This window comes from Rhinolophus hipposideros (assembly GCF_964194185.1).
Source record: "Rhinolophus hipposideros genome assembly, chromosome: 11".
Taxonomy (NCBI): domain Eukaryota; kingdom Metazoa; phylum Chordata; class Mammalia; order Chiroptera; family Rhinolophidae; genus Rhinolophus; species Rhinolophus hipposideros.
Genome location: NC_138057.1, coordinates 40,432,306 through 40,455,590, shown reverse-complemented (window position 1 = coordinate 40,455,590; position 23,285 = coordinate 40,432,306). Strand labels below are relative to the sequence as shown.

The 23,285-nt window shown below is 39.2% G+C and overlaps 2 protein-coding genes across 41 annotated transcripts in view; one reads left to right on the top strand and one right to left on the bottom strand.

The window, feature by feature from the left end:
- OSTF1 (osteoclast stimulating factor 1) overlaps positions 1–3,307 on the bottom strand; it is a 47,603-nt gene extending 44,296 nt beyond the window's left edge. The window contains exon 1 of one of the 2 annotated variants that reach the window (XM_081066504.1): positions 2,873–3,307. In XM_081066504.1, coding sequence (XP_080922630.1) covers positions 2,873–2,906 — 34 coding nt within the window. In that variant the 5' untranslated portion in view covers positions 2,907–3,307. The remainder of the gene's footprint in view (positions 1–2,872) is intronic. The other variant, XM_081066505.1, reaches the window with a different exon arrangement.
- The window catches only part of NMRK1 (nicotinamide riboside kinase 1), a 32,509-nt gene continuing 12,437 nt past the window's right edge, over positions 3,214–23,285 (top strand). For 2 of the 39 annotated variants that reach the window (XR_013994440.1, XR_013994444.1), the window contains exons 1-9: positions 3,226–3,568; positions 7,927–8,197; positions 9,089–9,179; positions 9,464–9,512; positions 14,383–14,530; positions 14,607–14,678; positions 15,269–15,375; positions 17,569–17,652; positions 21,226–21,273. Coding sequence is in view for 28 of the 39 variants with exons in the window: in XM_081066506.1 (XP_080922632.1) it covers positions 8,160–8,197; positions 9,089–9,179; positions 9,464–9,512; positions 14,383–14,530; positions 14,607–14,678; positions 15,269–15,494 (624 nt within the window). In the remaining 11 variants the exon portion in view is untranslated. Of the gene's footprint in view, positions 3,569–4,073; positions 4,209–6,493; positions 7,761–7,926; positions 8,198–9,088; positions 9,180–9,463; positions 9,513–10,229; positions 10,273–14,382; positions 14,531–14,606; positions 14,679–15,268; positions 15,629–17,568; positions 17,653–19,711; positions 22,517–23,285 lie in introns of those variants that run through there. The other 37 variants (XM_081066527.1, XM_081066508.1, XM_081066530.1 and 34 more) reach the window with 37 other exon arrangements.

Sequence of the window (23,285 nt, the reverse complement as noted above, 5' to 3'; positions counted from 1 at the left end):
ATAGCTTACTGTCTCTTGCTATTAAAACCTTCCTGCCTAGCTCCCCTCCTTTTAGCGCTGCCTATGAATTGAGTCACGCTGTTCTGCCCAGATCTGACTTTGCTGGAAGCTATAGGGACGACCCCTATGATGTCCCACTTGTGTTCCTTGTAGAGATGACCAGTCCACTCCAACACTTTAAAGAGAACCATGGGAGAATCTCATCTTAGGTCTCAGTGCCATTAAAACAAGTCTTCTCCCAGGAAGTAATACATTGTAATTTTATGAACACTGGGAATTGTGTAATTGAGCTTTTATCTCTCTGCTTAAAGCCGAGAGCCAAAACTACAGCCCTCCTTTAAGAATTCTGTAGGACCTTATCACATATGTATCTGAAAGCTAACTTTTCCTCTGGTTTCCTCTTACTATTCTTCTCTCCCTCTACACAACCCTGCTTTCTTTATCTGTTTTTATTCTCATTTGGGATGAGGCAGGGTATAAATAAACGAAGAAACCAAAAATTAAATAAATCTCCCTCCCCCCAATTCCAAGCTTGCTTCAGACATTTTCACCCATGTAGCTTGCCTGCAGGACAAGAGAGTAAAGCTCAGTACCACTTTCCTTGCTGCTACCAACCAGGCAGTGACTTGTATGTGCTTTTGTGACCATAAAGTCTGACTGACGGCCAGAGGCACTTTCCTTTCTACTTACTGCCCACCACCTCTAAAATACACAAGACCATGTGAATGGTACACTGTGGGGTAAGGCTTTGTAGTTAAGAATCCAAATTCCGGAACCAGACTACCTGGGCTCTAGTAATCCTGCCCGTTCCTCTCCATCCAGCTGCTGACCTTGGGCAAGTTATTCAATCTTTCTGTGCCTTGCCTTCATTTCCCGACCTGTATAATGGGAACAATAATGGTACGCACCTCACAGGGTTGTCGTAAGAAGTAAATGAGTTAACAAATTTAAAATGATTAGACCAGGACCTGGTACACAGTAAATGTGGGCCAGAACTATAATAGGACAGTTCTGTTTTCAGTTAAACCAGGCCATACGAAGTTTCAAGTCTGACTGAAAGTAGTATTTCTCACTGTAAATTAGTAAATTGACAAACCGATTTCTATGGTGACCTTATTTGAGTTTGGATGTCATGTACAAATGAGGTGGACTCACAGCTCTCTCTAAACAGCACTCATTTTCAACCATTTGCTTTCTGATTTGCTGAAAAGACGGAGAAAGCAGTAGTGTCAGACAACAAAAATGGTTCCTGGGAGTTTATACCCAACTGGTAACATCATGATCTTTAACCACACCTGTGTGTGCATGAGTACTCATATAGACGAGTATTCATGTACACACTCGTGCACACACACATACACATCACTGTCAAAGCCCCTCCAGCCGCAGCACAGACACCACTTAATGTCTAGAGAGATGAAAAAGCTCATGACATGCTTACTCTGGCTATCAAAGAACAAACTCTGCTTTGCTGGATGTTTGAGGTTCTGACGTACATCTGAGTTTTGAAAGGGACCGCCTCCTACATATTTACTTAAAACGCAAATTCCTCATCAGATTCCACATGTAAAGAAGCACGAGCCCAACTCTAACCACGCCCCATCTCTGCTCACAGCAGAGCCAAAATCCCAGCAATTTCCTCCACCCCGCCCACCAAAATTCAAGTCCTCAGTGAATCACTGTTCCATATATGTGGGTATGTGCATAATTTTCAAAAAAAAAAAAAATTGACCTGAAACTGAGAATGTATGAGGGCAAAAAAAGAAAACTGAAGAATCATGAACGTTGTAGTATTTGACTAAAGTTTAGAAAAATCAAGAAAGAAACCCACTGAAACCCTATGCCTTGCAACCAAGGTTACTTCGAAATTTGATGTAAATGGACAAATTTCAGCCTTGCTGTAGTAAAGTTACATGAGATTGGAAGAAAAAACCTGAGAGTATGTCAGGGCTATTTATTTTCCATTCCCTACGTTTCCCCTAATTACCTACTAAAAGAACGCAAGAGTTGGTTACAGTATTTCATTGAAATACGTCAGTCCCCTTTAAGTTTTCGTGTCTCCCTATCACAGAAAATATTCTAAGAATAGAGTCAAAAATGAACCCAGACTATCGGCCAAGACAACGGCCTTGAGGAACTTAGGAATCGCATCGTCTCCAGTTCAGCAGGCGAAATCCACTACAAGGGTGGAGGCGCGGGGCTGCGTAATAAAGTGACACTTCGCATTGAAATCGCCGAGATTACTCGGCCGTAGCCCAGATGCTTCTCGCCACTACGTCTAGTACAGAGTTTTGTAGACGCGTTTCCCAAGATCCTGAGGTCAATTTCAAACGCTGTTCCTCTCAAAAGTCCCCAAGGAGACTCGCTCGCCCACCCCACCCTGCAAGCAGCGCACTTCCCGTTTGCTCTGGCCGGTCAAGAACTCTGACTTGACAGATACGCACTTGGGGGAAGACAAAAAAAAAAAAAAAAAAAAAAAAAAGAGGAAGTGGCTAAAAGACCATTTCAAGACATTTATTTAATTTCTTTCTTAAAGGGAGATCAATGGCCCTGTCTTCCAGGAAAGCTTCAATGGGACGTAGCCATGACACCGGCTTGTAAGTTGCAGCGAATGTCAGCGTTGCAAAACGGAAGGCGACTCCTCTTTAAAAATAAACTTTAAAAAAAAAAAAAAATCCTCGAAATCCTCTTGCTATCCAAAACGATCCCTTCCCTTTCGTGAACGCAGCAAAGCTAACGACTCCCCTGCGGGAGGGTCGGATCCCGACAGCGAGGCTCCGGGGCTGGGTACGTGCCTGGTCTGCACTGCCAAGCGGCATGGGAAGCGCAGGGCAGCGAGGCGGTCAGGGGACCCGGCGAGCCCCTCCCTTACCTGGTTTGACCGGTTTGGGTGGCGGCTTCGACATCTCGCTTCCTGGAGCAGCTGATCCTAAAGACCACGCACGAAAAGTCAACCCAACGCCCCGCCAACCGGCACCCCAAGTTTCTTTTTGTTTAGCTTGCCGTGGTGCGCCTTCAAGGACCTGCGCCCACCCTGGGCCGTCGCACCAGTGGACGCCGGCAGAGAGGCTCGGCGCAGTCCCCGCCCCACCCCGCAGCCGCCCGAGTCGTTCTCGAGCGCGCGACCGGGCCCACGAGGAAGTAGCCGCCGCTTTGCCCGGCGCTAATTGGTTCCCTGGCTGGCAGCTGCGGCGCGGCGGGAGCGCGGGCGGCGCGCACGCCGGCGCGCGCGGTGGCGGAACCCGCGGCAGCCGAACCTGGGCGCCGCGGGCTCGCGCCGGGGCCGGCCGGCCGCGCGCGCCCCCGACCAAACAGGGCCCGACCCTGCCGTGGCGCGCGCGGGGCCACGCTCGCCGAAGCCCCGCCCGCCCAACTGGGGCTGGAGCTGGTCGTCGCGTCCGGCCCGGAGGAACCGATTTCGCGACCTCTACGTAGACGGCCTCTGACCTGGGAGGGACGCGAGGGAAGGGACTGGGGGCCTCTAGGATAGCGAGCTGCGGGGTTGCGGCGGGTTGGTGGCCGGCGCGCGCGTGGCCGGCGCCTCTGCTTCTTTGCTGGGGAGGACGCGGTGAGTACCTGCTGGGCCCGCCGCGCAGCCTCGCTGGGGCCTGGAGGTGTGTCCCGAGTGGTGGGGGCGCTGGATGCCGAACCTGGTTGCATCTTGCAAGTCGGTTTGGACTCTGACAACCCTACATGGGCTGTTACGGGCCTGCCAAGGAGCGCGTGTACGCGTGACTGCTTAGTGCTTTACCGTCCGCGATAATCCTTAAAATGGGAGTCTGCCTCCAAACGATTGTACAGGTTGTGGGGAGAAGTCACCAGGGACGGGCCAGGCCTTGATCCCCACGGGAAAGGTCTTTTATTCCTCTAGTATTGGGGTTGACGATGGCCTCCCTGCCTCCTGTTGGACGGCCTGCTAACCAAGAATGACTTGTACATTTTTATATGGCTGAAAATAAAAGAATATCTTGTGGCATGTGAAAAATTACCTAAAATTCAAAGTTCAGTGTCCGCAAACACAGCCACACTCATTTGCTTATGTATTGTCTGTGGCCGCTTTCACTTCCCAACAGCAGAGTCAAACAGCCGCTGGCAAAATGGAAAACGTTTTCTACCTGGCACTTGACAGAAGTTTGCTGCCCCCTGACCTAGCACGTTGAATCTCCAATGGGAGGCAAGGGCTGGAGTATACTAGAAATGCAAAGTTCGTAAGTTCGAAAGAGCACAGTCAATATTATAAACCAGTTGTATGTTTGGGGGAAGAAACATTGAAATGAAAAAACTTTATACATGAGAGTCTACATAAAATGAAGCTTCAGAAGTTTCTACTAGGGGTTAGTGAAAGATCGAGTGATTCCAAGGGAAAGGGACATGGATTGCATATTCAGAAACTTTGACTTTGGGAGAGTTTCGTTGCCCAAAATGAGCAAAGGTTAAACAATAGCAGGAAAAGACTTCCCTGTCACGTGGAAGAAGATAATCAAAATATCCACTGAATAAAATGAGTGAGAAGTCCTGAAAACATTTCACTCTGAAAAATATCAAACTGCTCTTTCAATGCGGTGAAAAGCAGAACATTTCATTAGCATGTTGTCATCTGTCTTTGAGAACATTTGTATTAGGGACTTGCTGTTTCCTTATAATCTGCTGATTCTGCACATGCCACCTTGACCATTTTGCAATTTAGAATCCAAACTATGCCAAGTTTAGTGGTGAAATAAAAGAAATGTAATAAACACATACCAGCTGTAAAAAAAAAAAAAAAAGACTACATATTTTACTTAGGGGGGAAAAAGTATTTAAAATCATTAAAATTACTCATTTGGGGTTTGCTCTTGGATATCTTAGTCTGTTCCCCCTCTATGAAATGTTTTGTGCTGTTTAGGAAAGATTTGCACTAATTGGGAGAAGAAAGTACATAAATATCCCACGACATTGGGAATGGTATATATTCCTAGTAACTGGATGCTGTGGATTGATGAGGCTGGAATGTCTGAATGATTGTCTCTCTGGAGACATTCAGTGATTCAAGTATGTGGTTGTTCAAACTTGAGTTTGCTTCATGGAGTGTGCTGCTGCTCGTATTTGGAGCCTGGCAACTCTTGATTACAAGTTTTTTAAATGTAATTTTTAAATTGTTCTTAAAGAGGGCAGCAAGCAGTGAAATAACAGAACGTGTGAAGGTGGACAATGCCAGGCCTGAACTGAGTGTTCACCTGACGCTGACCCATGCATCCAACACTGTTTTTTAAATAAATGGCCTCTGGGATTACTACACTCACTCCTACCCCAGCCACAGTTCTTTCTTCTGCTCCTTCCAGTTCCCCACTCCTCCCACTACATTGTCACCTGTTCATTGCTAACGGACTGCGCCCCACATTTAGTCAAACACTGTCTTGGACAGGCTGAGACTGCTAACTAATATAGAACTGAGGGTGCCTGTTTTGGTTAAAAAAAAAAAATAGAAAAAGAAAAAAAACTTGTATTTGACTGTGGGAGTTCCTTCCTGAGCCCAAGGGATTGTGTAAGTATGTTCTTGACTCTCCATGACTCCTGGTTTCAGAGTTGCTAGGTTCTCCACCCAAATAATCCATTCAAGCGTATTTCCAGTGCCACGACCACACTCGTTATTTACATGCTATGTAATTGATACAATATCCTCACGTGTTTGCACAGATGTGACGAGAAACACAGGGGAACAGTAGTCCTTGCCATTCAGTGTGCACAGCAAATAAACACCCATCAATAATACATCACTAAAAGGATATCAGTTACACATGAGAACCTCACAAGCCAGCGCATGTGCAACATCCTTTCTTTGCTTTTGGTAATGAAGTGCTTTTGAGTGGCTTGGGAAGAGGAGGTTAATTTGCTTGGTCTAGTTTCATTCCTGGCTTTTCCAAAACTCACTAGCTATGTGACCTTAGGTAAGTCACGCCAATTTCTGGGCAAGTTTCAACTTCTGCAAAATTAAGGGATGGACTACGTGACCTCTAAGGCTATACTTCCCTGGGTTTGAGAGTTTAATACTCTGACAAACTATCCAAAAATAATCAAGGTGAGGGCAAGGAACGACACAGTTTTATGTTTTCTGTTTGTTTGTTTGTTTTGCCAAGTGAGGACATCAACCTACTACTATGTACTGCCAACATGACTTCACAGGAGAAAGGACATTTATCACCCTAAAAATAAGAAAGATACCATCTCAGGATAAATGGCAGTCTTTCTCGTCCCAAAAGAGGATAGTTGACAGCTTTGCGTTGAGTTAGTAAAAATAAGAATAGGGTAAAATAAAATTCAAAAGTAGAAAAATCACAACTTAAAAATTTATTTTACAATATTCATTGTATGCAATTGTTCCTGTGATAAACTTTGGCAATTTGGGTGTAGATACAGATTTTCAAAAATGCAACTCCAGATGAAACTCAGATGTCTAACTTGTTCTGTTACTTTATTTTTATCACAGTGATTATTGAATTCTTGTCTCATATAGGCTTGTTAATGAAAGTGGAACTGAACCTTAAGCAGTTGCACTTAATTTGGAATATTCTGGATAAAAAGAAGCCCAGGAACAACAGCTCTCTCTCCGCAGGTGCTTCTCCCCCATCCCCACTTTCCACAGGAGGAGCCTGGACAGAGGTCAGGGATAGGAACTGGGAGGGCTGCTGGGAGCCTCCAGCTCAAGGAGCCACTCCCCCCACGCAGGCATACAACTTAGGTCCCTGGTCACCCAACTAGAGCAGCTTAATCAGAGGCAACTCTCAGGAACCACTGTTCTAAGTTTCCCTCCAGCTGAGCTTCTCCTTTTCATTTAAAGAGGTGAAAATGGTCTGTTGGAATATCCACAGGAACTGCTTTGTTGAACCTTAGAGGTCCATGTGTGAAACTGCCCGCTATCCCTTACACCAGGGGTCAACAGACAATAGCTTGTGGCTGAAACCTGAACTCCACGCAATCACTTTCCTGATAGGGAACACTAACTTTGAAATCCACTTAGAGAAATGTTATCCCAATAAAAAAGGAATTCCATTCTTCTCATTAGTAGATATGCATTGCCAAAAAAAAAAGACTAAATTATTCTTATGTTTTGACTTTTATCAAAAAAATTTGTTTTGATTTGTTTGTGAAAAATTTGTTTTTCTCTTGTTATATAAATATCTGCTTAATAACCTTGATTTTGCCTTTTGGCACACAAAGCCTCCCATATTTACTACCTGTTTCATTTCTGAAAAAGTTTATTTACCCTGGCCCTAGACCTAGGATTTGGGATGAGGAAATAGTACCCTTAAAGGGGTGCTAACTTCCTTTTGCCTGTGACCAGCAGTTACTTCCTCCCCATTTCAGAAGGGAGAGAAGAGCTCTGCAGTTTCCCTCCGTAGGGGTAATGGGTCATCTCCAAGTGATTGAATTATGCAGGTGACAGATCACCTGGCTGAGTGCAGTATGAAACTGTAGTGTGCTGCGCGACCTAGCAACTCTGCCACGACCTTGAAAACAGACCTTCAAGGGTATATGCTTTGCCAAGGTACACACACTTTCAGTTCACTTGATTTGGGCTTATAGGCCCTGAGCACGCACCCTCTGTTGGCACTTAGCAGGAGAGTGTGGCAGAGAGAAGCCAGTACAGGCATACCTCGTTTTATTGTGCTTCACAGAGACTGCATTTTTTACAAACTGTACGCAGGACCCTCCACCAGCAAAAAGATTATGACTCCCTTTATTGCGGAGTGGCCTGGAACCGATCCCACAATATTTCCAAGGTATGCCTGCACAATATGAAGCTCTTCCATGGAATACGGATAATCCAGGGCTGGGGTAACCCAGAAATCACAGCCATCCTCCTGCTCAGCTGGCCCTTCTAATTTAGGACTCTTACCTCTTTCAACATCTGAATGACAAGCATTTGATTTTTCTTTTTCATTTTAGGAAGACGTGATTTTTGAGGCTAATTATGAACACGTTTGTCATTGGAATTGGTGGGTGAGTAATTTTGCTACAAATAGCTGATCAAGACACTCAGGATGTCCAGACTGTGTTTCCAAGTGGACATGGTGGTGGAGGAGGAGATGCAGTGAGGATCACCTGAGTCCTGAAGAAGTGATCAGGCCATTGTCAAATGTAAAACAGTGGAGTTCTGGCTACATAAATACCAACAGCAGATGGGAGAGTTTCCTTATAAACAGGAAAACAGGAGTCAGTAAGCTGTTTGTCTACTTCATCATTTATTTTCTGGAACTGATACCAGAACCAAGGCCTGATCAAATGCTACTATGTTTCCCCGAAAATAAGACCTAACCAGAAAATAAGCCCTAACATGATTTTTCAGGATGACATCCCCTGAACATAAGCCCTAATGCGTCTTTTGGAGCAAACTTTTATACAAGACCCAGTCTTATTTTCGGGGAAACATAGTACTTTGGTTCAGGATAGTTTTATTCTCCATATGGCTGCTCCCCCACTGTGACATAGGAGAAAATCTATCAATTCTTTCCTGTTTTGCCCAGCTTTGGACATATAGAAAATGGAACCACCTCACCTGACTGGTGTGATAAGCTAAAATGGACTTCCCATCTAGCCCCAAAGTGGAAAGAGATTAGGGGAAAAGAAACATCACAGAGGAGATATAAATTCATGATAGGTAGGCTTGTAATAAGCCACTCCTCCATTTTTCTCCACTGTGCATTGAAACAAAACCACAGTGAGCATATGCAGTTTTATATACTTGCATTAAAATGTGCTACTTATATTCTGTGTTGCATATGAACCCTGTAAATATTGCGCCATAGACAAAACATTTCTTTGTTTCTAATCAATAGTGGTATTAAATCTTGGTATTATACAGTTGACTTGCCCAGTAGTTGCCTTTCTCCTCAATCCTTCCCAGTTTATTTCTTGTCATTTATTGCATTAGATCTACTTATGCCTATGGTTTTACTAACAACAACAAAAAAACATTATCTATAAAAGAAATCATTTATTCCTAGATATTCCATATTGTTTTAAATACCCTTTTCTAAGATTATTTTTGTATGTTTTTTAATGCATCTTTCTTTATTTTCAATTTTTATTTTCTTTTTTTTTGGTTCAGTGTGACAAATGGTGGGAAGACAACACTGGCTAAGAATTTGCAGAAACACCTCCCAAACTGCAGTGTCATATCTCAGGATGATTTCTTTAAGGTATCTATAAAACTTCTTAGATCACTTATTTAACACAAAAATGTTTTAATAGTAAAGTTAATTGAATTACATACAAAAAGCCTTTGTTGATAAAGCTTTTGCAGTGAAGGTCGACCCAATGCAGTAGTGTTACATGTCCAGTAGATGGCACCACTTAATGGTCTTGTTCTTTGAGTTAATTATTCTCATTCAAAGCATTTATTAAAGGTTTATTGCCTCTTCGTTCTATAATTGTATTATATTTGCACTGCACAGTTTTGATGGGTACTTTATTAATTTTTCAGCCAGAGTCTGAGATAGAGACAGATAAAAATGGATTTTTGCAGTATGATGGTAAGTAGATGAGCTTGTAAAACATTGTGCACTAATGTTCTTTTTTTTTTTCCAAACCCAAATAACTTTGCTATCTATGAAGACAGTGTCAAAGTGTGTTTAAATATATTACTATACTTTAAGGCTGCCTTTGTAAAGGTTTCTGATTTTTGTTCAGATATCTAAAAAAATGAAATCATTTTGCCAGTTTTATGTTTGAAACTAAAAACACTGGAATAATACAGATTTTCCTTCTGAAGCTAGGACAAGGTGGGTTCACTGGTATTCTAGTAATCCCTGTTTGGGGAATACATGGCTAACTATACTCTCCTTCCTGACCCCCCCAGCTTTACCTGGAGCAAACTAGAAGCACTCACCTTCTGAGCTTTCCTTCCCAGTAACCAAAGTGATACTGGGCAGCTGGGGATTTTTTTTCCTTTTCTTTTCTTTTCATTGCTCAAAAAGGATAGTGAATATTTTTCAGCTGGATTAACCTCACTTCCTTACCCAGTACTATGTTTAATGATCTTACCAACTTTTATAATTAAAAAGATGATCATTGAGATCTTATACAAACCAGCAACCAAGACAATTCTCTTGAGAAGCCAGAAAATATGTTCTTTATTTTTAACTCTGATAACCTTGGAAGAAAAATGTTGTGCTGTCGGTTCTTACAGACACTTCATAGTCTTAAGAGAGGCAAAGTCCTTGACTCACTGTCTGTTCTTTTGTCTTGAGCTGCAGCCAGGATATTTTTTTCTTCTCTTCCCTTCCTCTAAAGGTTAGTAAATAAGACTATTACATGTCTACGTACCCCAGCCGGGGAGATTATTACAAAGTAAGAGTTAATCAAGGAAAAATTGTTTGCAACAATTAACAGAATGATTCCTAATTTAAATGAGTTCTTACAGACTGATAAGAAAAACACCAATATTCCAACTGAAAAATACACAAGGATGTGAACAAGCTATTCACAGAAGCAAATGGTTATTTGATAATGTGCAATAAAAAGTCAACCTCAAAGGTAATCAAAGAATCTTAACTTACTTGTGTCCCCACTTACCGAGTAAACAGATTTTTAAAGCAATAATAATTATCTAATAATGGCACCGGCTCAACAAAACAAAAACTGTCACAGATGGGAGTACAATCTTTCTAGAAAGGAGATTGAGCATATGTCCCAAAGACCTTAAACATTTATGCCATGTGTTCAAGTGTCCTCTTCCAGGAATCTGTCTTAAAGAAAAATTTGAACTTTTTATGTAAATGTGCAAATTTAAGGTAAGTCAAGTTAATATTGAAATCTTTATGATAACCACCAAAACAATAGTTTTAAAATATATAGTTATGAAGTTTGTAAGTAGATGTCCTCATTAAAATATAGTTGATAAGTCAAAAGAAGTAAAAAACAGAGAACAAATCAAAAAATGCTGGGAAAATAGAAAACAATAGTAAGCTGATAGATTTAAACCAAATATATCAGTAGCTACATTAAGTTAGATGAACTAAAATACTCCAAATATTGTCAGACTGGATTTTTTTTAAAAAAAGCCAACTACAAGCTCCTTACAAGAGATGTATTTAAGTATTAGGACATAGAAAAGTAGACAGCAAAAGGCTAGAAAAAGATAGTACACCATGCAAACACCTAATGAAAGAACACCGGCATAACTATACTAATACCAGACAAAGTAAACTTTAAGGCAAAGAGTATTACTAGAGATAAAGAGAGATAAATGGATCAATTCAACAGGAAGATAAACAATCTAAAATTTGTATACACCTAATAACATAACTTCAAAATACAATAAGCAAAGATCAACAACACTAAGAGGACAAATAGGAAAAAAATCTGTAATTATTTTGGGAGATTTTAATAGTACTTTCTAAATAATTAATGGAATAAACAGGAAAAAATTATAAACGTCTACCAGATTTGAACAACACAATCAACAAAGTTGACCAAACTCCCAACAAGAGCAGAATATACATTTTGCCCCCTCAGGAACACGTGGAACATTGACCAAAAGACAAGGTACATAAAAGGCATGAAGCAAGTACTAATTAACACAGTTCAATGGATTCAAGTAATACAGAGACATCTTCCCATCACAGAGAACTGAATTAGAAATCACTAACTAAAGAGGAAATAGAAAAGTCCCAAGTGTTTGAAAAATAATCGGTACCTTTTATTCTGAGTTTTAAAAAATTTTTCTTATGGAAAATTTTAAATATACAAAAGTTGACAAAAAAGTATAACGAATTCTCGTGAGTCACCATCTACCTTTAAAAATGATGAACTCTTGCCAATTATATTTCATCTGTACCCTCACTCAGTTTCTCCTTCTATATTATTTTGAAGCAAATCCCAGACATCATTGCGTTTTATTTGAAGTAAAACACTTCTGTATATCCCATGGGTCAAAGAATAAATCACAATGAAAATTAGAAAATATTTTTAACTAAATAATAATGAAAATATATTAAAACTAATGGCATTTCTGATTCCAGCCAAATGGATTGACCCTATTCCTTGCTATTCTTCCCTCTTACAACTAAAAAACCTAAGTGGAATACAACAAACAGAGGAAGACTCTGAAAGGTGAAAGGAAGAGAGCAAATTAACTAGGGACTTCAGGACTTGAGGAATAACATGGCTGCAAGTTCCCTGAGTTTTCTTTTTCCTCTCATATATCCTGGAAGGGGTGCTAGAAAAGTGTGCAACATGGAACCATCAATAGGTACGAAGAAACAAACAAACAAAAAACAACAAAAAACAAGAAACCCGTTCTCTAGTCAAAGGACCAGAAAAAGGGTGACCTTGAAGAATAGAAAATTATTTTGATAATATTACCCTACTCAAACCAAACACAAAAGGAAAAACCATCCTCCACTCCTGGTGTTAACAGGGCCAAGTGGGGAGCAACACTTCTGGACCCATCAACACTAGCAGGGCAGGGTGAGTTGGCCCTGCATGCCATCATGTCAAACAGTGAACTGAACTTCCATCCCCACCTAGCAGCAAACAGACAGAATGAGGCAGTGTGAGATGGTGCTGGTTGGCACTCCACGCTCTTCTCACACAGGTAGTGTCAGCTACTATCAGCAGGACTCAGTGGAGAGCTGAACTTCTCTCTTCACTGAACAGCAGTGAAGCCACACCAACCAGTATTCTGCTTTCCCCATTTCCCCCGATTCTAACCCCACCCCTGCCCAGTATCAGTGAGGCCCAGCAGGGAGCTGAACATCCCCCACACCCCTGGACCTGCACATGATACCTAAACAGGGTCACTGCTTACAAAAAAGATTAAGTAGGATCTAGAACCTAACGTAATAATGCTCCAAATTTCCAGAAAAAAACTGAATATTACTTGTCATATCGAGAACCAGGCAACTCTCAACTTAAGTGAGAAAAGACAATCAACAGATACCAACTCCGTGACACAGAGGTTGGAATCATCTGACATGAAGTTTAAACAAGTGTTCATTAAAAGGCTTAAGTGAGCAATTGTGAATATTCTTGAGTTAAGTGAAAAATTAGAAAGCTTTAGTAACAAAAAATAGAAGATATAAAAAAGAACAAAATAGAAATTGTAGAACTGAAAACATACAATAACTGAAATTTTAAAATTCACTGTATGAGTTCAACCGAATAAATATGACAAAGGAAAAAATCAGTGAACTACGAGACAGACAATGAAATTAATCTCAATAACAGAGAGAAAATAGACTGAAAAGACATTTAAGAGAAATGCAGGACAAAAGATCTAACATATCATCGGAATCTCAGAAGGAGAGGATAAAGTATGGTGCTGAAAAAGTATTTAAAGAAGTAATGGTGTAAAACATCTCAAATTTAGCATGGGACTTAAACCTACCAGTGCAAGAATCTGAGTGATCTCCAAAAAGGTTAAACAAGACTGATCAAAAAAAATAAAATAAAATAGGGAAGGCACACATTACAAATATCAAAAACTAAAACGATAATAGCATTACAGATCCCACAAATGTGCAAAAGATAAGATTTTATGAACAATTTACGCAAATAAATTAGAAAACTTAAATAAAATTAACAATTTCCCAGAAAAATGTAACTTACCAAGACTAATACCAGAAGAAAGAGAAAATCCTAACGGCCCTATATTTATTAAATAAATTAATTCACAATTTTCAAACTTCTCACTACAAACCCGCCAAACCCAGATGACTCAATTCAGTAGTTCTGGAGTGGCGCTCAGAATTTGCATTTCTAGTAAGTGTCCAGGTGATGCTTATGTTGCTGATCTAGGAAGCACACTTTGAGAATTGCTGCTATCGGTTACTTTTTTAGTTACAATTATAAGTTCAAAAAGTGTGCTCATTTTAGAGTTTGAAACTGACATATTTGTGTCCTTCGGGGAAAAAAAATTACACGGATTTTTCTCTTATTTGTCTGTAAGAGCTCTATATATTTAAAGATATTTGGCTCTTTGCCAAATACATTGCAGATATTTTCCTCAGTGTGTCATACGTCTTTCAAACTAATTTATACTTTGTCATCCAAAAACGTTAAACTTTTATGTAGTCGGGAGTGTAGAAGTTATAAATAAAGCAAGATTAGCCATGAATTTATATTGTCAAAGCTGATAATGGGGACTTGGGACTTCATTGTACTCTACTCTCTACTTTTGTATATGTTTGAAATTTTCTATAATAAAAATGTTTCAAACATACCGATTTATCAATATTAGAGTTTACATTTATCTAAAATATTTGTTGTTAGGTATTCTGAAGGATAAGTAAAATAGTCTTGTTTTATATCTTTATAGAGCCCTGGATATACTCATCATAAAAAGCTACATCATAAAACTTTTGTCATATTGATTTCATATTTTTTAATGTTTGTTTTAAGTGCTTGAAGCGCTTAACATGGAAAAAATGATGTCCACTATTTCTGGCTGGATGGAAAGCCCAAGGCACGCTCTGGTATCAACAGATGGGGAAAACGCTGAGGAAATTCCCATACTAATCATCGAAGGTTTTCTTCTCTTTAACTATAAGTAAGCATCCTCCCTCTAATACTGACTCTGAATGAATGAGGACTAAACCTGAAAACTAAATATGCTGTTATTTTAGGCCCCTTGACACTATATGGAATAGAAGCTACTTTCTGACCATTCCTTATGAAGAATGTAAGAGGAGGAGGAGGTGGGTTTTGAAATTGCCTTTGTAGATTGAAAAGATAAAATTTACAAAAAATGAGGAAAGCAACATTATTGAGCAATGTGTATATATCATTTTCAAAGAAGGGAACCCTCAACTCTTTATGTAATGAGTAAAACCTTTTTTTTCCCCCCATAGTTATCCAGTTGGAGTCATGCATATTACTCTTCTAAGAAAAGGGTATAAGCTATTTGGCTCATTTCTCCTAAATTTTCAAATGAAAATCGATTATGATTTTAAATTAGTTGGCCTATATTCTGCTACAAGCCACAACAAACACCAATTAGTTTAAAGTTTAATCAAACATATCAGTATTTCTATCATTATTTACATTGATATTTGTCTCTTAAATCTTTTATAAAGCACTAGAGGGGGAAAGATAATTATGAATAATAGTGAATTACAAAGTTAATTTTTGGATCAAGGAACTAAACCCATTTTATGGTCTTTGTAACTAGCATTGAGTTTTAATCCTGTTTAGACTCAACCTCTAATTTTCCCATTATTCTGATCATTATTATTTTACTTTATCAACATGTTTCTATCAAAGTAAAGTTTCCTACATGTTTTGATAGTACAAGGGTCTACAAGCCTCCAGACCCCCCAGGGTACTTTGATGGCCACGTGTGGCCCATGTACCTAAAGCACAGAAGAGAAATGGAGGACATCACATGGGAAATTGGTAAGTGCCTTTTCTCCCTCCACAGAAGGCCTTCTACTTGTCATTGCCTCAAAGTACACAAAAGGAAGGACTTTAGGAAGCATTTTTCTCGTGTATTATGTTATGAAGGGACACTTTAAATCAGAACACTCTGGGCTCCCCATTTTCTACAGCTGCTCTCCTGGTTTCTGTTTCTTTCCATATGTCTTTTGTCAAAAGCTTGTCAACTTCCAGATGATCATTTATTCACTAAATATTGATGGAATGGTTTCCATGTACAAGGTAGTACCCTGGTGATATCAATGGAAATAAGGCAGACCCAGCCCCTACTCTTACGAGCCAACATTCTATTAGGGAAACAGATGTTAAACACACTAGCTGCATGAGCATGTCCTTTGCAGCTGTGCAGAGTACTAGGACACTGAGTACCTTGGGAACTGCCCAAATCTCCGTGATCAGCAAAGGCTTCCTTGAGGAAGCCACATTTAAATCACACTCTGACAGATTTAACTGGACAAAGAGAAGAAGGTTGAAGGGATGGAAGATCAACCCAGACAGTGGGTCTGGTACATGAAAAGGCCAGGCAGGGGGCAGGAAGGAAGGATTAGCACTGAAAGAAGGTTGGTATATTTATGGTAAAGAAAAACCAAGGGTGAGAGGTGATGTTGGTGATACAGGAAAGATCCAAATCCTACAAGGCTATAATCCAATTAAGGACTTGGGTCATTATCCCAAGAGAAGTGGGAAGTCGTCCACAGAGATTTGGAATGATAGGTATCAAATTCTTGTTTTAGTAAGATTCCTCCAGCTATGTGGAGGATGAATGTAGAGGGTGTGATGTTGGATGTATGTACTCAGTAGAACGGGGCGATCCTGTAGATATGAACAGTGTAGAAAACTGAGGTGTCAAGAACAACACCTCAGGAACTGGCAGGTGCTAGTTCAGAAAACGGAAAAAAGTGAAGAAGTTGCAGGTTTGTACGGCAGAAATGCAAGTCTGTTTTGCACATGAGTTTGAGATGCCTGAGAGCCATAAAGCAGTGATTTAACCATGTGGATCTATGGGCCCAGGCTAAGAAAAGACCATAGTGATCTTTTGAGCAGAGCTCAAGATGGAGAAGATACAAGAGGCTGGAGAAAGAAGGCTGTTGGATGGGATGGAGGAATCAGAACTGAAGTATACTTTTCAGAATAAAGGGAGTTGCCCTTATGGTGAGAAGTCTCATGGCTTCCAGGATGGCTCTGCATCCTGAAAGCCATGCAGAGCCAAGCAGAAAGCACATGGGGCTTGCCCACAGTCTGGAGGCCATTATGATCTCTTTTTCAGTCAAATTCAACCCCACTTCCCCATCCCCGGAGCCACTGCTGAGTTTCTGGCCTCACCACTTCCAGTTTGGACCATGGTTGCAGGGACATTCTCTTACTGCCCATCTCTCCCTCGCCAGCTAAAGCAAATCGTACCATTTCCCTGCCTTGCTAAATAGCTTCAGGATAAAAACCACACAGCTCTCAGGATAAAATCCACACAGCCAGACATCAAAGCTTCTAAAGACAAAGGCATATCCTTGCTGTATAACCTCGTTTCTCCACTGTTCCTGCCTCCCCACAATCTAGCTTTTCCAAACTGTGCATCTCTTTCTCAACAAGCAAAATTAATTCTCTCCTACCTCCCTACCTTTACAGTTTTCCAACTAGAAGATCCCTTCCTTCCTTTAACATACATAACTTCTACTTTCTCTCTAAAACTGACTATGCCAATTTTATTAAAAATACATATTTTCTGAGCCTTGAGAATTCTGATTCAGTATATATGTTATGTATCAGAGCCCAGACCATGCATGATTTAAGAAGCTATACAGGTAATCTCGATGCACAAGTAAGTTGGAGAACTGCTCCTTTAAATGATTCTTTTGGGGAGACGCCTCTTCAGTTCTCCTAAAGTGCCATACTCACAATGCCACTTTATTTCTTTTAAAAAATAATAATTTTCACATGAGCTAGTGTGCATTTCTCTGTAATAAATCAAAATTTTTTACCTGTTGTTTCTGGTTATAATCTCTTTCTCTCTCTAGTGGCTATTAATTTCTTTTTACATTCTGGTCCTGGGTTCTGTGATTAAACCTATTGGTATTTTCAAGAGATAGCAGGTGCGTCTTGTAAGCATCCTATATTAAAACTGTTAGCATTCAAATTGCTTGCTTTTCCCCTTTTAAGTCTACCTAGATGGAACAAAATCTGAAGAGGACCTCTTTTCACAAGTATATGAAGATCTAAGACAAGAACTAGCAAAGCAAAAATGTAAGTATTGTCCTATCAAAGTGGATGGTGAAGGGATAACTAAAAATATAGTTCATTACATACCCAAGAATGGCATACCAGAATGCTAATGTAGGAGTGATTATATCCATTCACTCATTGCTTTGAAGATAATTCAGAATCAGAAACTCTGAATGAGTTCGGGGACTTGATTATTTTTTTAAGGGTAAAAATATTCACCCTTTGTTATATCTCTTAATGATATTTATGTTGTTTAGTTTAAATATTTTAGTAGATAGCTGTTATTTCAATGAGACTGAAATTACCTTTGGGGCAAGTGAAGTTAAAATGCTGGTGACTTTGTTTTAATATGTCTAGAGCTCCCCTTCTCCTTTATTCCTTTTAAATATGTTTCAGGAATTTTATTTCCCAAATACCTCAAAAGTAAACACAAGATTTAAAAAATTATGTAAGTGTGTTTTTAAGGCTTTTATATTGGATGACACATTTTGCAAGTGACAGAAATCGTCCTAAATCTTGAGCAGAAAGCAGAAAGAATGCTTAAGCAGAAAGAATGTATAGGGGCAGCAATCACTGACAGACATCATGTCTGTTGGAAGCACAATCCTGCTATGTCAGATAGCCGCAGTAGAAAAAGACAGTTTTTCCTTTTTCAAGATTGTCCATGAGTTGATAAATGTTGAAGTTGGATGTTGTATACAAAGGGTTTACATATTATTCTCACTGCTTTTGCATATGTTTGAATTTTTTTATTTTAAATAGTTTTTAGAAAGCATTTTCCATTTTAGCCCAGCTGAAAAGTCCCAGGGAAGACTCTGATTGGTCCTTCTCCAGCCACATGACTTTTGCTAAACCAATCACTATGATTAGGGAGGTAGCACACTCTAACTTGCTAGGATTGGATCATGTCATTGATTATATCTCCTAAGGTCTCCAGACTTAAGGGGAGAAATTCTCCAAAGGGAAAGCAGGGCAGGAGGTAAAACGCAAAAGAAGAAGGATGACAAAGCATGCTGGGAAAACAAAACTGTAGATCTAGCTGCTGTTGTATTTTAACTAAAAGGGTTTTCATGGCTAACACATGCAAAATGCTATCCTCAACTGATTCAAGAGAAGACAGTATTAGTCACTTCAGCAGTGAAGAACATTACATGTTTTTTGGTGAGACCCAACTGCCCTAGTTCAAATATCATCATCTCTCAGTAAGAATTAGATTTCCTATGTCCTCAGTAAATTCCTATCTGCCTAGGAGACTGAGCCCAGCCAGGCAATGCACTGATCCTACATATTCCTAATTTCAGCATCAGTCCTTCATGTAGGCATGAACCCATTTGAAGAAATTTCAAGACCATCTGAAAATGTCTTCTTAGTGGTACTTAAAATCCTTGCCAGATATGCCTGCCCACCCCTGCCATCTATTACTTTGATAAAAGGCAGGCCTCCCACAGTGAAGCTCAGGGCACCAGCATTGAGTGGATATAGAGAGTGTAGGGGGAAGGGAGAGGTTCTGCCTTCATAATTTATAGCACCTGAGCCAGACCCATGTTATGGGTTATTGACTCACTTTCTAATCCTAAAGAGATACCCCTTGGGGTGTTTCAGCTGTTGGATGCCTAGACTTTTCCGTCCTCTCGATAATGGCCAGTGCTTAGGTCCAATTCTCCTTTAGTGATTAAGTCATATACTGGAGTTTGGCCTTGTGATCTACCTGCTGATAAAAATGAAAGGAGCCTTGATCGTGTAGCTCAGGCAAATTGCACCTAGTTCCATACCAAATGCCAGCTTTTACCATCTGGCCCAAAGCCCAAGAATGTTGGCATGTTTTGACGGACCCTGAAAGCCCACAAGAAAGTACATGTCCATGTGTGTGATACCCCCCTCTTCCCTTGCCTATATCCTAGAGGCTTGTAAGGAAACATTCAACTATACCTTTTAAGGCTGTCTTGCTTATGTTCTACATATTTGATAAAATTTAAAAAGAAAAAATATATATAACAGGTATACTAGAAGAGACATAAAATTCAAAGCAGATGAGCTTTTCCTATTTCTGAGATCTATGTTTTTGTTGTTGTTTTTCCAGTTGCATAAATAAGTTCCTGTGTTGTATTAAGCCACCGCCTTTCCCATTTCTTCCAACCACGGTATCCTGGCAAAGCCAGCATGGATGTATCCTCAGCATAGCCTCCTTTAACTGGCAGTTTGGGAAGGAGGTAGTGGGGAGTCCTTTCAGGAGTTTCGGTTGACTACTCTCCCGGCTTCTCAGAACATCTCATAACCCTGCTTAACTAATTTTCCATTCCAAGCATATAAAATCATAATTGTGACTAAGTAATAATGAAAGGGATATAAAGATTGAATTTAATTATTAACGAAACAGTAAATGATCTAGGAGTGTAAGGATATGAAGTGATATATTTAACTCAATCCTAATTTAAATCCAGATTTTGAGACAAAATTGAATCATTACCTATTCTCACTAAAACAAGGCAGTCTAGCCACCAGGAATGTTCAAACTTCTTTAAAAATGTTTATTTTCATCTCATTGTAAAAGTACCTTAATAAAAAAGTTTTAATGTAAAAGTGAAAGAGAAAAAAATAATCATCTATATTTGTAGCAAGGCAATGTTAACATTTTAATGAGCATACATCCAATGTTTTCACTGTTCATATCAGTCTCTCTTTTATATGGTTATATGAATTGTAAGACTTGACACAGATATCTTAGTGCAGAAGATGTCACATGTCTAGTTTCAAATCATAGGAATAAAAAATTACAAAATAAAATTTTAATCAAATTTCTATTTTTCCTTTTGGTATTTTTCTGTATTGAATTTAAGATATAATTTCCAATTATGGTGTAATTGTATAATTATCTAGTTTAATAGTCCAAATTGACGTAAGATTATTGAATCATTTTCCAGTTGTTGGATATTCAGTATTCTATAATACCAGTTTTTCACTTGGCAAATAACATGCTATAAAAATATCTGTACACATTGCTGGTTTCTTTCTTTTTCAATTATATTAAGAATTTTCCAAAGTAGCACTTGCTTGGTCAAAGAGTATCAACATTTTAAGTTTTATATACTTGAAAGGTAAAATACTATACTAAAAAAAAAATGTGTTTTTTCAACATAAGCTGTGTAATAAGAATGCAGTAGATTTATCATTGAGTTTCTAAGCCAAAGTCACTAAATATTCAGCTAGGCTTCCTTGGATAAAGACAAAAAAGTTAAAGGTAACAATACCTCTTTCCCCAAATAAGGATAACGCTCCAATTCTACTGCAGCCAGCCACCCTTTGTGATATTCTTCTAGTTCTCAAACTATTTCATTCCTTGAAGTTAAGGATTATTATACCAATTGCAAATGATATTGGATATCTGATATCTTAAGATAGGCTTATTAAATGTAATGCAAGGATTAAAAGAATGAGACTTGCGCTCTATTTAGTTCTTTATAACAAAGCAGCATTTCTGGCTCCAGAATCCCTGTAACCTTAACATCCTTAGAATACTGTTGTGAGTGTGAAGATTTAATAAAATGAGAATTGGAATTCTCCATTAATTTTTTTTCTATTATACTTATTCCCAAGGTCTGCAAGTAACAGCGTAAAGATGGAATGCACTGAATCCTTCCTGGGGTAAATTAGGAAACTCGAAGGAATATATTCAAGAATCTCAACCAAGATATAATATGTACTTTGGTACACTGGCAGCTGTTGTTTCATTTGTTTTATCACAGATGATTTTCCCAAGTGAATAGTTATCTATGACAATGGATAGGAATTTACCTTAGTGAGTTGTTCTCACTCAAAGAAGTGTATGGATATAACACAGAAAGTTAGTTCCTCTAGAACAGTGATTGTCAGACTTTTCTGAATGGGACCCAGAGTAAGAAATAAGATTTACATCACAATCCAAGTTAGATTTACATCACAGTTACAATATATGTAATCTGGTGTGTGTGTGTATGTGTGTGTGTGTGTATTTGTATATGTGTCTGTGTGTATGTATGTGTCTCGTGTGTGTGTCTATGTACGTGTATGTATAGATACGTGTATACATACACATATCAAGTATCATAAAATATTTATCATATACAATGTACTCTGGTATTTTTCTGTTTTTAATTTTTTTTAATTTTGGTTACCATCCCATACCAATGCCCACTTACTGCAAATAATCGCATTACTAGGAGTAGCAGTTGCACTAAATACATCAACAATTCCCTGCAGTATCTTTTGTGCAAGTGTTTTGTCATTGTTCATTCTGTCACCGTTCTTGGCAGGTGTCTAAAACCACTGAATCATTGTATCACTTTTATTGGGAAGATGTTACAAATAGGGGATTTTTTTCCTTGTGTTTAACAATTTTGTTTTTTTTCAAACCAATGTTCTAAAATCACAGAAATAAGTTATAGTTACTTCAATGACCTAATACAGGAGACCTTTCATAGAAAAGTACAGACAGGAGATCTGAATTGTGTGATTTTTTTTTTGAGACCCCTTTCAATGTTGGAATTTAAATTACTATATTAATCAACTTTTTGTTTATAAATAACAAACATATTTCTCACAACCCTCTCAGTGCTTACAAATATAAAATATATTGTTACATTAACTTTAAACTTTCTCTACAGATTCATTTGATCATTGTTTCTATATTTTAACTAGCTTGCACTCAGTGATAATTAGGGTTTTCTTTTTCTTTGGTCACACACTACAAAAAACAAAACAACGTGGGCTCAAATTACAGTTCATCTACTTAACAGCTATATGACTTTGATCCAGCTATTTAAAGTCTTGATTTCCTCTTTTTAAGATGGGGATATCAACATTACTTATTAGGGTATAGTGTGGAATAAGGATAAAGTTCAACATCTTTAATATGGCCTCCATGGTGTTCCCTGATCTTGCCTCTGTAGCTCTCTACCCTCATTTCCCATCACTCAACCCAATACCGTTCAGCCAGAGGGACCTCCTCAACCCAGACTTACCAGAACCCTTCCTGCCTCACTCCTGGCACACGTGCTGCCCCCAGTGCTTAGAGCAAACTTCTGTAGCCCTCACCTCCCAGCAGCTTGCTGACTCCTACTCCTCCTTCATATCACCTTTTAAATCCCACTTCAGGGAAGCCATCCTGATCGCTGCTCCCCCACATGGGTGCTTTCAAAGCTCTCCTACTTTTTCTTCAAAGCCTGAATGACAATAATTATACTGCCACTCACAGAAGCACTCGTTTAGTGGCTGTTTCTCCATCTAACCTTCAAGCTCAATGAAGGCAGGACCTACCTCTGTCCCTTAATTATAAACACACCCCTAAAGAGCACAGTGTGTGGTACATGATGAACACAAAAAACTCTGCATACTTTTTTATAAATTATGGTGTCAGGAATGAGTTCACAGGCAACCAGTATATTACTTGACTAACAGCTTAAATTCACTGGGGTGTTTTTTGTTGTTTTTTTGCATAACAGGAAAATCCAAGGCAGGCAGTCCTGGGTTTATGCATAGAGTTGTCAGATCTAAGGGGAAACATGTAGCACCTCTACTTTAGACACAACTCAAAAATAATCATGAAAAAGCCAGGGTCTTTCATTCTTGGCTTGTGGACTTATCATCACGGGGAGGTCAAAAGAAGGCAGCAGAAGCTC